The sequence below is a fragment of the Rhinolophus sinicus genome, chromosome 1, assembly GCF_057876585.1.
Source record: "Rhinolophus sinicus isolate RSI-liver-muscle chromosome 1, RSI-T2T, whole genome shotgun sequence".
Taxonomy (NCBI): domain Eukaryota; kingdom Metazoa; phylum Chordata; class Mammalia; order Chiroptera; family Rhinolophidae; genus Rhinolophus; species Rhinolophus sinicus.
This window is the reverse complement of record NC_142501.1, coordinates 123,214,890-123,227,751: the sequence shown is the minus strand read 5'-3', so window position 1 is coordinate 123,227,751 and position 12,862 is coordinate 123,214,890. Positions and strand designations below refer to the sequence as shown.

The 12,862-nt window shown below is 40.7% G+C and overlaps 1 protein-coding gene across 2 annotated transcripts in view; it reads left to right on the top strand.

The window, feature by feature from the left end:
* PIP4K2A (phosphatidylinositol-5-phosphate 4-kinase type 2 alpha) overlaps positions 1-12,862 on the top strand; it is a 145,397-nt gene that overhangs the window by 109,854 nt on the left and 22,681 nt on the right. For both annotated transcript variants that reach the window (XM_088789171.1, XM_088789167.1), the window contains 2 exons: positions 4,083-4,229; positions 8,030-8,068. In XM_088789171.1, coding sequence (XP_088645297.1) covers positions 4,083-4,229; positions 8,030-8,068 — 186 coding nt within the window. The remainder of the gene's footprint in view (positions 1-4,082; positions 4,230-8,029; positions 8,069-12,862) is intronic.

Below are 12,862 nucleotides of genomic sequence, written 5' to 3'. Positions count from 1 at the left end.
TACACTCAGCCTGTCTCTCACAAAAGAACCATCTCTCTTGCCTGACGTGTGCTCTTAATTTCTGAGCTGCACACAGATGAGCAGCGTAGAGTCCGGTCCACTTGTGGACCCCCTTTTTCTTATTATCTTGCCCAGGACCTCAGAGTGGCAGAGGACAGACGTCTGCAGACTTCTAGATAGGAGTCTACCAGGCCACACTCAGGCATTGCACCTGTGGTGTCTGTAAACTGAGACATTAATACCGCAGCTAGGGACACCACCTGTGTTGCTTATGTCCCTTGCCGGACTGCCTTGTAGCCACCTCAAGACAGTGGTTGAAAGTTAAAGAAATATTTATACCTTTTTTAAAGAGGGACACTCAGGATTAAATCACTGTCTCTCCATTGTAATCTGGAAGTGGAGCATGAGGGAGGAAGCAAAGAGACCTTAGATTGTCTTTGATCGAATCAACAGTGTTAAAAAGAAAGTCACAGATCCCAGGATGCTTTTAACTATTCAAAAAAAGGTTGCTTGTGCCAAGTAATTGTTTATTAAAGAAAGACATTATATTGTAGTGCCCCAATACCCCCTTTTTCTTATCATCTTTGAAGCATTTATTTACAAGTTATTTTGTTAATTTGTTAACACTGTTTAAGTTCTTGAAGGGAAAGTGCTCAGAGTTCTGATCCTAAAAGCAACAAGAGAGAAATATAATTTTCAGTGTTTTTTTTTAATTTACAAAAAGTTTACCTCACTTTATAAACAAATACATGCACACACACAAAGCGCACACATATGCAACATTATTCATGTTTGGAAAGTCTTTGTTTTATGAGATTCCTTGAAATTGGGACTTCCATCATGCATTTAAAGTAGAATCCATTTTTCAGAGAACATTTTAGGAACATCTCAGGTGCTCTGGGCCATCTTCCTCCCTCACCCCTTCTTTCCTTTCTTTTCCACCCCTTGCCCCAGGGTCTTGGTTTCATCTTGCTCCTGCTTGAGTCATTGTCCTTCACCCCAGTCTCATTTCCCTGCTCTTCATATTCTTTGCAAAAACCCTAGGCACCAAGTTGTTTCACTACCCCTCTTCCCCAAATGCAGAGACACACAGAGGTTGAATAATTCACTCAAGGTCACACAGCTAGTGAATGTGAAACTGGACCTAGAGGGCTCCTGGAATCATGATGTGCCTGAGTCATGCCGAGAGCCCAGCGAAAGCTGTGGCCATGAATTTATAAATAATCTCCCTGGTCGTGGGATTACCTGTAGCCGACTGTGTGTGTAGGAATCCTTATGGATGTGCCCAATCGGGTTAGAATTTGTGCACAGCATTTCCTGGAGCAACTGGTGAAGAATCTGAGACGACTAACATTCAGGCTTCCACGTGTCAACATATGCATACAGGGACATATTGTGCTAGAGTACAGAGGTCCCCCAACCCCGGTCTTCATAGACCCAGTGAAATGTTCCACTAAAATGAAACAGTGTGTTCTTTTCCCAGTGCCCCCACCCAGAAAGTCAATTAATGGGTAGAATTTCCTCTTCTGCAAAGTTTCCACCCACAAATGCTCTCTAAACCTTTGCCACCAACTGCTGCTTAGTACTACTAGAATCAAATATGATAGCTTTTAATATGGTTTATGATTTTGTACATATTTACATACTCAGGAGCTTTAAGTTTATTAAATCTATTTTTTCAAGCTGTTCATCAAAGAGCCTCAGAGGTGAGCCGTGATGAAGAGATCACATTTGATCTATTTTTCATACGTAGTAATTTATCTAACCTTAAAGATAGAGGAGTTGTAGAATGTAATCTGTAGTGTGTTTTCCTCTGAAAAAAAAAAGGCTTGTCAATGACTTCCTGTATAGCATTCAGAGGTTTCTTTAGCATACTCACCAACGTGAATAATGGTTAGTACCCACTCTGTTCCATGGCATTCTGTAGCTCTGCACAGGCATTGTGATCAGAGATACCGTCTACTGGCAGGACTTTTAAAGAGGCCATGATGAGAGTAATCTGAGCAGAACAGCACAAAGGGGGGTTGAGCGGCCAAGCTGAAACTGGCATGTGCCCCCCAAAATACCTACTCCAGGCCTCCCTCAGAGTAGAGCCAGTACCTGTCTGTGAGTCAATTTGGAGCATAAAGCAGCAGATAGGTGTAACATGAAGTTTCTTATCAGAGTTTTGAATGAAAATAATTATTATCTCTGTCACCTGTAGTAGGTGGAAGAGTACAGTAGCGCAAATAAGCATTGTGTGAAGTATGTTGACATACTGTTATCTGTAAACCTCACAATAACCTTCGAGTTAGAATTATGGTGCTCACTTTCCAGAAAATGAAACTAAAACGATGAATAATTTAATAATTTGCCCAAGATCCCACAATGCGCATCTCTGGCTCACAAACCTCCCTTCTTTCTACTGTGCTTATTACACAAAGTACCCTCCTATAGTCTCCACAGTTTTAAGGCCCATCCAACCATCTTTCTTCAGAGGCGAGGGACAACAACCCATTTCAGTTCTTGGGAGACATTTTCCCTTCAACCCAGGGCTATTTATCACCTGGTTTACATTAGCAAAACTCAAGTTAATTTTCTATTTTTTGAAGGGAGAGAAATAGAAAATGTTCTGCTGATCTGACTTCAAATTAAGAACAAGTTGAGATAAAACTCAGAAAATATATCAAATTAAAATATGTAGCTCAATTATGATTAGTAAACTAAAAGGGGGGGGGCACACAGAGCATCTTTAAAATATGCCAAAACTTTGGGTAGCAAAACTCAAACTCATGCTGATTCTGTTCATCCCTTGTTTCATGATAAAAACTAAAGGCTTAAAAAAAAACACTCTTAAGATAATTAAATATTATCAGATTTGTTTATTGATGGTTTTGCCAATAAAGTTTGAAAGGGCAAACTTTCTTATTTTTATAAAATGCTTATTATAAAACAGAAAAATTCAAGCAGTAGGATAATTTTTAAAAGGAAAAAAGCAATGTAACTGAAAATTCCACCGTTAACATTTGGTGACCATTTTTCCAAGGCATCTCTCTGTAAATATGCACAATGAGCACAATTTTTACAATTTTGGAATTATACTATTCATGCTGTTGATTATCCTGGAGATTTCAACATATGGACATAAAAAAACTGTTTTGAAATCTTCTTTCCCCCTCGTTTTAAAGAAAAGAAAAGCTAACTTTCCTTTGGGAAGTGCAGTGGGACCCAGTTTATAAAGATTGGCTTTCGAGGAGAAGTGTCTCCATCTTGTGGTCTTTTAGAGTATGGTCGTGAAAGACTCGGAACTCGTGTTTTGCAACTCTACTTGGAAATGGTGTCCAAGCTGGCACTCGACCTATGGTCCTGATGAAGTCCAACATGGAGCCAGAGAAGCTCCGTGTGTGTGGAGAGCAGGCGTGTGCTCTCCATGGTGGCGTGGAGCCCACCCTTCCCACTGCTGCTCTGATGGGCAGCTTAGCTCCAGCAGTCGCATCTCAGTGAGAAACAGAAAAACTAGGACTAGGGCCCAACCCTCCCAGCTTCTAACATTGGGCTCTCTCCACAATTTGTTTAATCTCAACTTCAGAAACTTTCTTTAACATATTCATCAACGTGGATAATGGTTAGTATCCACTCTGTTCCATGATGCTCTGTGACTCTCAGTACGAAAGGAGCTGATCTTAGTGGCTGAGTGACTCTTTGTCAACCTCATAAAATCATCATTACGTCTTCTGGGGAGGAAGATGGAGGCCCCAGGTGGAGTGTAATTTCACTTTAATTGAAATTAAAGTGACAGGATCAATCACTGGTCCTCTCTCCTTACACTGTTATTTATATCCAAGTTTTGACTTTACCAATTAGTGTGGAATGTAGGGCAAAAATATCTCTTTGGAGATAAAGTTGAATTTTCTTATTTGTGTATACATGGTAAATACAGATCCTGTGTTAAGCAGTACAAACGTGGTCATTTTCTGTAAATAGGACCTTAATGGTTGGAGGGTTTCACTGTGTGTAAATGCCGTAGGCAGAAGTGTTATATTTTACATCAGAACAAACACCTTTTAATGCGATCATTTTTTTCCTGTTTCTCTCCTGTGCAGTATATAGTGGAATGTCATGGGATCACCCTTCTTCCCCAGTTCTTGGGCATGTACCGCCTTAATGTTGATGGAGTTGAAATATATGTGATTGTTACAAGAAATGTGTTCAGCCACCGTTTATCTGTATATAGGAAATACGACTTAAAGGTGAGATTGATTTTGTTAATTTTTCTGAAGTAATGAAGCTTACTCATCTGCATTGTAAGTGTTGTAATTGAACATGCTGAACACTTACAAGGTGCTCAGAGCTCAAAGCCACCAGGCGACTAGCGCTGCACTCCTTGTGTTAACCAAGGATCACTCACTGGCTTTACCAGAAGATGCTTGTATGCATTAGAGACATCGTGTCTAATTTATTCAACAAATTTTTCTTGAACACCAACTCCATACCAGGCACTGTTTTAGATGCTAAGAATAGTGCGGTGAACTAAACAGACCAAACCTGATCTCAAGGAACTGACTTTCTGGTGGACAGACAGTAAGTGAAAGACAGACAGTTAGTGAAAGTAGTAAGTAGATCATATAGGATTTAGGAAGTGATCAGTGCTATGGTAGAAGTAAAGGCAGGGAAGGGATACAGTTTTAATAGGGTGTCAGGGGAGGTTTCACTGAGAAGATAGATGACAGTGGAGCAGACATAAAGGAGGTGAGGGAATGAGCTGAAGGAAAACATTTCTGGCAGAGGGAACAGACCCTGAGACAGGCTGTTTCAAAGACATTAAGGGAAAGGTGGACCACTGGAATTTCTGGGTGGGGTGTAGCGATCTGAATTCTAGGATCACTGAGCTAGAGGGAGAACGTCCCGGTTAGGAGTTGACAAACTATGACCTGCCTACATGGCGAATCCAGCTTTCCATTTGTGTCAATAAAGTTTGATTGGAATACTGCCATACCCATTGTTTCTACATCACGTGTGGTTGCTGTACAGTGTTGAATAGTTACCACCAAGACCATTTTGGGCCACAAAGCCTAAAACATTGACCCTCTGTCCCTTTTCAGAAAAAATTTGCCAAGCTTTTGTCTTCATCAGTGCATCTCAAATATTTTGATCTCAGACTCTTTCACACTCATAAAAGAGAAAAGCTCTTGCTTATGAGTACTGATATTTGTAGTGTTAGGAATTAATATGAGAAGTTTTAGAATTTAGATTTAAAATAATAAAACCATTACATGTTAGCATATTTTTATGAAAAATAATGGTGCGTTTCAAATCAAAACAATTAGTGAGACAGGTGGCATTGTTTTACATTTTTGCAAATCTCTTTAATGTCTGTCTTAATATAAGGCAGTCAGAATGTCCTGTCTGGTGTTGCTGTCAGTCTGTTGCAATGTTATTTGAATGTAGTATATGAAGAAAATCAAGCCTTACCCAAATATAGAGCTGGAAAAGGGGGAGTGGGCATTTTTATAACTTTTTCAGAAACTTGTGGATATTTTTCTTTCATATTATACCAAATTCTTGACAAATGGTAATTTTTCAAAGCTTATGGGGAATGTGGAATCTGAAATCCCCTCAGTGAACCTTTGTACTCTTTTCATTAAAATCCATTGGTCTGTTTGCATGCATTGGTCTGAATGTACCATGCTTTGGTCATTTGGAATGAATGGGTTCACTGAGTTATGTGCTCTTCCAAATATTGACATTTTATTACTATACAATATCAAGAAGTCACATTAATATTACCACCAGTCTCATCAGAAAAGTCTTTAACTGTTGAGGATCTCTCAAACTCAGGGCGGTGGATACAAGTTTTTAAAAATTCTAATTTTCCATAAAAGCTCAAATTTTACCACTGGTAACAAGTCCTGTTAGTTGGTTACTGTGACATGACATCACACAGCCCCCTGCACATAGCCGAGTCCAACAGCTTTGTTCATCTTTGAGCAAATATATGACAAATGCCTAGATCTGCATAAATATAGGTTGTCAGTTGTTTTTTCAAGTAAAAATGTTATTTCATGAAAAAAGCAGCTGGTTCAGCTCATAACTCAAACCATCACAAAAATGACTGTTCTCAGTCCTTTCATTCTTTATAAACAGAAGAGCTTTATGCATACTTCCTACACAGAATATTGAAAAGGGTCCAGATTTAATAAAAAAATAATGTCATTGCTTCATCAAGAACATTTGTATATTTATATATAGATATAGATAAATGATAGATAGATAGACAGACAGACAGACAGATATACAGATATAGATATATTATGACAAACTACTCGCACTATTTGGTGCCACTGCTGGATTTGTTCTAAGCTACCAGCAGTTGTACCCACCATTGTTTTTGCAATATCCATGCAATAACAAGACAGTGAGAAGGCAAATAATGTCTCAGTATTATTATAAAGATAGTTTTGACTTTGCAGACCCCTGAAAGGGTCTTGGGACTCCAGGATACTGAACCACACTTTGAGAAATGCTAGTCTAAGGGAGAGAAAATGGTCTGGCTTATCTCCTAACTTCTGGAGTGCAGATAAACTGTATAAGCTTCCCAGATACAATCTTTGTCTATCTTGCCTCCATGTCATAACTGTTTTATTGCCTGGAATCCCAGCCACCCGACAGGGCTCTCTGGCACTATCTCTCTCACAAAGTCTTTGCACTGCTATGGCCTCTCAGATCCACCAGACCTGGGAATACTGAGACTCCAGCCTGGTGTTGGTTCCCTTCCCCAATACAAGGCGTCCCCTCAGTCTGAGTCTCCTCATGTGTGAATTACAGGTCACACACATCCTAATCTGTGCCTAAGCCTCTTGAATAAAAGATGGTCAGAGAGTAAAGCTTTTTAGTTAAGAATGGCCAGTCTAGAACGTACTTTACGTAACCCAAGTTACATATACGTTCTCTTAATAATTGGCTACCGCAAGTATTACAGGGCAAGAATATGTCTATTTAAGAAGTGGTCAGGTAAACGGATCGCTCTGTTGACCTCTTCATAGTTTGGGTGCCTAGTGCTGGAGGTGAAGGAGAGCAGTAAATCGGTGTGTGACCTCCTCCAGCCATTTATCCAGAGACCGCCCAGCAGTGTTGTGTGAAACCCTGCGGTGGTCACTGAGCAGCACAAAAAATAAATAGTCCTTGCTGTATTGACATGGTAAGAATGCACTGGCCATTTGCTTCCCAACTTTTCTTTTGCTTTAAAATCTTCCACAAACAAAGGAAAATATCTCTGCTTGAACTCTACCCCAAAGCCCCCCGTCATCATGTGAAGTCTTGGCAACCCCACAGCCCTGGGACATAGTTGTGAAAACCAGAGCAGTAGCAGAGAAATTGCTGAGATCAAGAACTATGTTTTCTTCCACTGACCTTTGTGCTCAGCCTAGGGCCTCGCCCAGATGTGGTGCAAGTAAATGTGTGTGTTTGAAGGGATCTCTAATGTGAAGGGGAACAGCAAGTACCCACATGGGTCTTACTCACAGCGAGTGAGGAGGACATCTTCATCAGTAACTCTAAAATGGGAGCGAGGCAGTCAGAGGGTGACGACATGGCCACCCTGGAAGACACAATGTGGGACAAGAGGCATTTAATGCACCAGTGGCCGCTGTGGCCAGCTGACGGCCCACTTCACCTTGGAAGATCTTGGCACCAACCATTTCTGGCAAGTGATGCAAAGAGAGCGTGGTTTCGATTCAGTGTTTAGGAAGTAACCATTCCAGTAGTTGTCAGGTTTTCTGGCTCCAGCACGAGGACAAGACCCAGGGGAAAGGCAGCACAGGTGGCATGAAGGGAAAGAGTTGGCGTGGAGTGGACAGGAATAGCCACGGAGGGAGCAGCGCACCGGCCAGAGAGTAGTGATCAGAGAAGGGACACAGCTCACTCAGGACGAGGCTCAAAGCAGAGTTGGTGCTCATCTACTGCTGTGCTCTGCCCTGGAACGTTTGCATGTCTTAAACATGACACCTAGTGTCTCTCATGTGCAAGTTTCAATTGTTTCTTTGTGTTTCAGGGCTCTACGGTGGCTAGAGAAGCTAGTGACAAAGAAAAGGTAAGTACTCTGACATATTCCTCACCATGGTCCTCGGCCATGCTCGAACACTACCCCTTGTTTCCTTCTTTCTTTCTGACTTCCATCACTGGGATTCTTTCTGTGTTCCCTTCTCTGCCCCAGAGAGAAGCCCATTATCGAACCCGAGTTCTCCCCTTGTCTTCTTTCCTCAGATCCGCTGTCCCATAGCACTTGGCTGAATAATGAAGTAGTTGTTAGTTTTATGTGTGGTTGGAAGAAACTTTTCACATGCAACATGGTCTTGAAAACTCAGTAACTTATGATCAAGACTGGCAGGTACAGCTCAGCAACAGGGTCCTGAGCCTACACTTTACCACTCACTCGCTGGCCATGACCTCTCTGAGCCCCCGTTTTCTGCCCTGTAAAATGTTGGCTTGAATGAGCTTCAAGCCCTTTTCCAAGGATAAACTGTTAAGATGTGATAAGAGTATTTTTTGTTTAAAGAATTAGGGATGAGGAAACTATATCTTTATATCTTTTCCTGAGTCACTGGAGAATAGGCCATATTTGAACTACATTTAGTTTATTATGCAAGATTATAGCAGTTTCAACTTGAATCAGTTCACTTAAGAATTTGGGAAGTAGCTTGCTGTATGTAAACCAAAACTGACCAAAATTGATATTGAGTTATGTGAAAGGCACCTTTATATTCTCAGTTATTATTCCTCTTCATCGCCTTAGAACTGTCTGTATTTTTACCAAATTATTGAAAAGCTGGGCTCAAGGTTTTTGCTTTAGAAATTTAATTCTTTTAAAATGATGTTCAGTTTTAGTTTAAATTTTATGGATTTGGAAATCTACTTACTCATTCAGAAGTGTTTATAAATGTCTTCATGGTTACTATCCTAGCTTCAGGGATGAAAATAGTGAACCACACAGACACATCTAGCAGGAAATACAGACATTGATTAGAAATGACAGTGCCGTGTGATACTTGGATAGGACCCATGTAAGAAGAGCACCTGACTCCAGCTTGGTGGGGCCAGGGAAAAGCTTCCTGGAGGAGGCAATGTTTGGAAGCCTGAAGGATAAGTAGGAATTAGCCAGGGGAAAAGGCGAGAAAGAGCAGCACATACGTGAGCACAGCGGGACGTGCTTGGTGCTCTAGTTAAAGGGTGAGAGGGGGCCAGTAAGTAGGACCAATTGGAGATGTTATGGATATGACGCAGATGAGATGGTGGCCTGAGCTGGGACAGTGGAAGAAAATAGGTTACAGAGAGATTTAGGAAGAAGAATCCACAGAAATCGGAGATTGAATGTGAGAGGTGAACGGTTCCAGGGAGCAGGTGTCAAGGGGGGTCGGGGTTAAGCACGACCCCCAAGTTTCTGGTTTACACAGTTGGGTAGGTGTTGGTTCCTCTTGCTGAGAGAGGGAGCAGAGTGGGAGGAGATATTTCACATGCCAGTGGGGCATCAGAACAGAGATGTCCAATAGGCATGAGGGGCTGCAGAGAGGGTTTCAGCTGGAAAACGGGGCTGGGAAACCTCATGGGAAAGAGGATGAGCCAAGACAGGGCAGTAGATGAGGTCACCCAGGATGAATGCATGGAGCAGAAGGAGAAGTATGTCTGACGCCAGCCCAGAAGAACATAGCATCTAAGGATGATGGATAAAGGAAGAGTCTTGCAAAAGATCAGCCAAAGACACAGGAGGTGACCCAGGAAAGTCTGGATCATTTGTCCGAATGCTTATTGAGCATCTATTATGAGCAAGCATTTCCCAGGCATTATGAGAAGTGCCTCAGTGAATAATGTCCCTACTCTCACAAACTTACCCTCTGATAGTGTGCGGAAACCAGAGGAAGAGAACTTTCCCCGTACCAGATGCTTCTGCAAGGTCAGGTAGCATGAGAACTGAATACTATTTATTGGATTTATCAACAGGGAAGTTACTGGCGACCTTGTCAGTGATAATGGGTGGGGAGAGCAGAAGCAGAAAGCAGAGGATTAAGAAGTGAGGAAGAAAAAGTGAAATGGTGGATCCTTCTTTGACCATTTGTATTTTTACTGTACACTCGTGAATATATTTTTACACTTCCAACCTCCATGGAAATCACCCGGAAGGCTCCAGCTTTGGCCAAAGAAGTAAAAAAAGTGGACTATCGACTTCTTTACTGCTATACATTTCTTCCAGGTGCCAAAGAACTAACAGCTGACATCTGTTGAGTGCATACTGTATGCCAGACACTGTTTGAAATTTTACATGGATTTGGTCATGTAATCCTTACAACCACCTTATGAGGTTGGTGCTATTATTGCTTCCTCTGAATAAATGAAGTTCCTTACAAGAGAGAAACTTGTCCAGAGTCCCACAGTTACGATGTGATGGAGCCAGGGCCCCAGCCCAGAGCTCACCTTTCCAGCCACTATATTAAATGTGCTATTCTAAATGTCTGGGGCTTCTCTCGCTCCTTTTTTGTAAAGGACATATTATCAAAAATACATATGAATCATAAAGATGAACAAGGCAACACTCACTACATTGGAAAAACCATTGGTTTAGAGTTAAATATGGTACTAAAACAGTTCATTCTGAGTCTTGATTTAAAAATAAAAGAGTAGTGAAATAAATTGTTTTGTTCCTGACTATGTTGGCAAAACAACTTATTCATATTTCCTCTATTTGAGGAGTTGGCATTTTTGGAATACAGCCCATGTCACTATATCTTACACTGACTGTTTGCACAGTAAAATCGTCTACACAATTGCCCTGGGGAAGAATTCATTGCTTTCTACTTTCTCGGCTTGGAGTTAATGATAGTTGTTCTTCCAGAAGGAGAAACTCCAAAAGGCCAAGCACCTGTCCTTCTAGATCATAAGCGCTCAGTGGGAAGGGGCGAGAGCAAATCTCTTGATGATGTGGAATGTAAAAGTAATTAAAATCGGTAATTGATGAGGGAAGGGTATGCCTGCACTGGGATGTGATCTCTCTCTCAGAGATGGCAGTTTGTTTAGAATCCAGCCACAATGAAGTAACATGTACTAACCTATAATGCACAAAAATAAGTGAAATGTATTAATGGAGCTGAACTCATAAAAACATTGGGTTTTTAAGTTTTAAAATTTTTTCTTGATTTCTTTTTTCTAGCAGTTTTCAGGTTGTCTCTCCATGATCAGTTAATATTTTTCACTATTCCAAAAAGCATGCTATTCTTTGTCTTCACAAATAAAACCTTAAACGTTATCAAAACAATCTCTGTTAGCTCTAGTTAGAAATATTTGGAGAAGGCTAAAATTATTTCTTTTCTACTTGTTAGCCTTTTATAAATGAAACCAAATGATCTGCAAGAATATTATGTCCATTGTTTTCATTGTGTAACCCTATTGTCTACAAAATGATTGTCCTGGTACAAAGAACAATTTTCATAGAGACTCTCCATCAACAAGACTTAATTCGTTATCTGAATTCTTAGTTTTTCTTTCATTTGAGTCATTATAACTGTTTTGATGTCCCATACTTTTAACTTGTTAATGACAAGTTTTAAAACTGTCATTTCAAGTATTTGGTGATATAGGTGCAGACAAGTCCCATCTCTTCGATTTCAACTTGACGCATAATTAGTGATTTGCATTAGCATAATCATGAAGATGGAACAGAAGAAATAAAGAAGTTCTATTCCAACAATAATGGGATCACTTTCATGGCAACAAGCATCAGAGCACCATGTACAGATGTCTTGAATTTTAAAAAAAAGAGCAGAACAGTGCTTTTATTTTTTTAAACCGTTGTCAAATTCTGACAGCTGTTATGATGTGTTTTATTCTTTAATTCTTCCCTTTTTAATGCAAGGCCATCTTCCATTCATGGCTTCAGCAGTTTAGCCTGCTCTAAATGAGACAGAGAAATGCGAATCTCCCTGGTGGTCGATCTTCTCACAGCTGCGCTGCAATTCCAGTGTGACATCAAATTAGTAATTATAGCTGAGCGGACGGCTTTTTACAAATGACAGTCTTAGCATGCTGCCGGCAAGCAAGCTCCTCAGCAGGGAATCGGAGCAAGTAAAAGGAAACATTACTGGATTCACTTGATTTCTGGGGGATTTGACCTGACTCTTTAAAAAGCCCGATAAAGAGAGAGAGACAGAGAGAAAGAGTGAGAGACCTGGGGATTTACACAAATATGCATTTTGTTCATCGTTCTGCACAGTTCTTCTCAAAACTCATGTCTGATTTTATTAGGTAAAGCCTGTGTAATAGAGTCCTGGGGTCACAATAAGAAGATTGCTTTTAACATATAACCTTCTCCCTGGAACCCATTTGAAAGAAAAGAGCTGCCGTGCAGTTGGCATTTGTATAACTTATATTGGCAATAATCATTGTTGACACTTTGATAATGGGCTACAACAAGCCACCTTGCCAATTCTTAGGCACTGTGAATTGCATTAGCAATTAAGTGACTATCACCATCTCTGACATTTTAGGTATTAACGACTGAAGGCTCTGGGAATTAATCGTTAGTACCCTCACATCGAAAACTGCTTTCCTAAACTAGTTTTCAGCATTTCTTTTGTGATCTTTAGATCTTAACACAGTATACTTAATGACTACCTCTATCCGGTTCTTCACGCTGCAGTAAAAGGTAGGCTGGGAGCATAGGGTACAAAAGCACAGCGGTGTGTGTTTCTGAGAATCTTTCTTTGGCTGTCAGTCACAACGTGCTTCCTTTACCGCTGTCAGTGGATGATCTGTTAAAGGGAGATTGTCAAGGTTTTTAGGCGCTAAACTCGGGATGCTTTAACCTCTAAAATTCCTTCTCTCCCAAGATGGAAGTGAA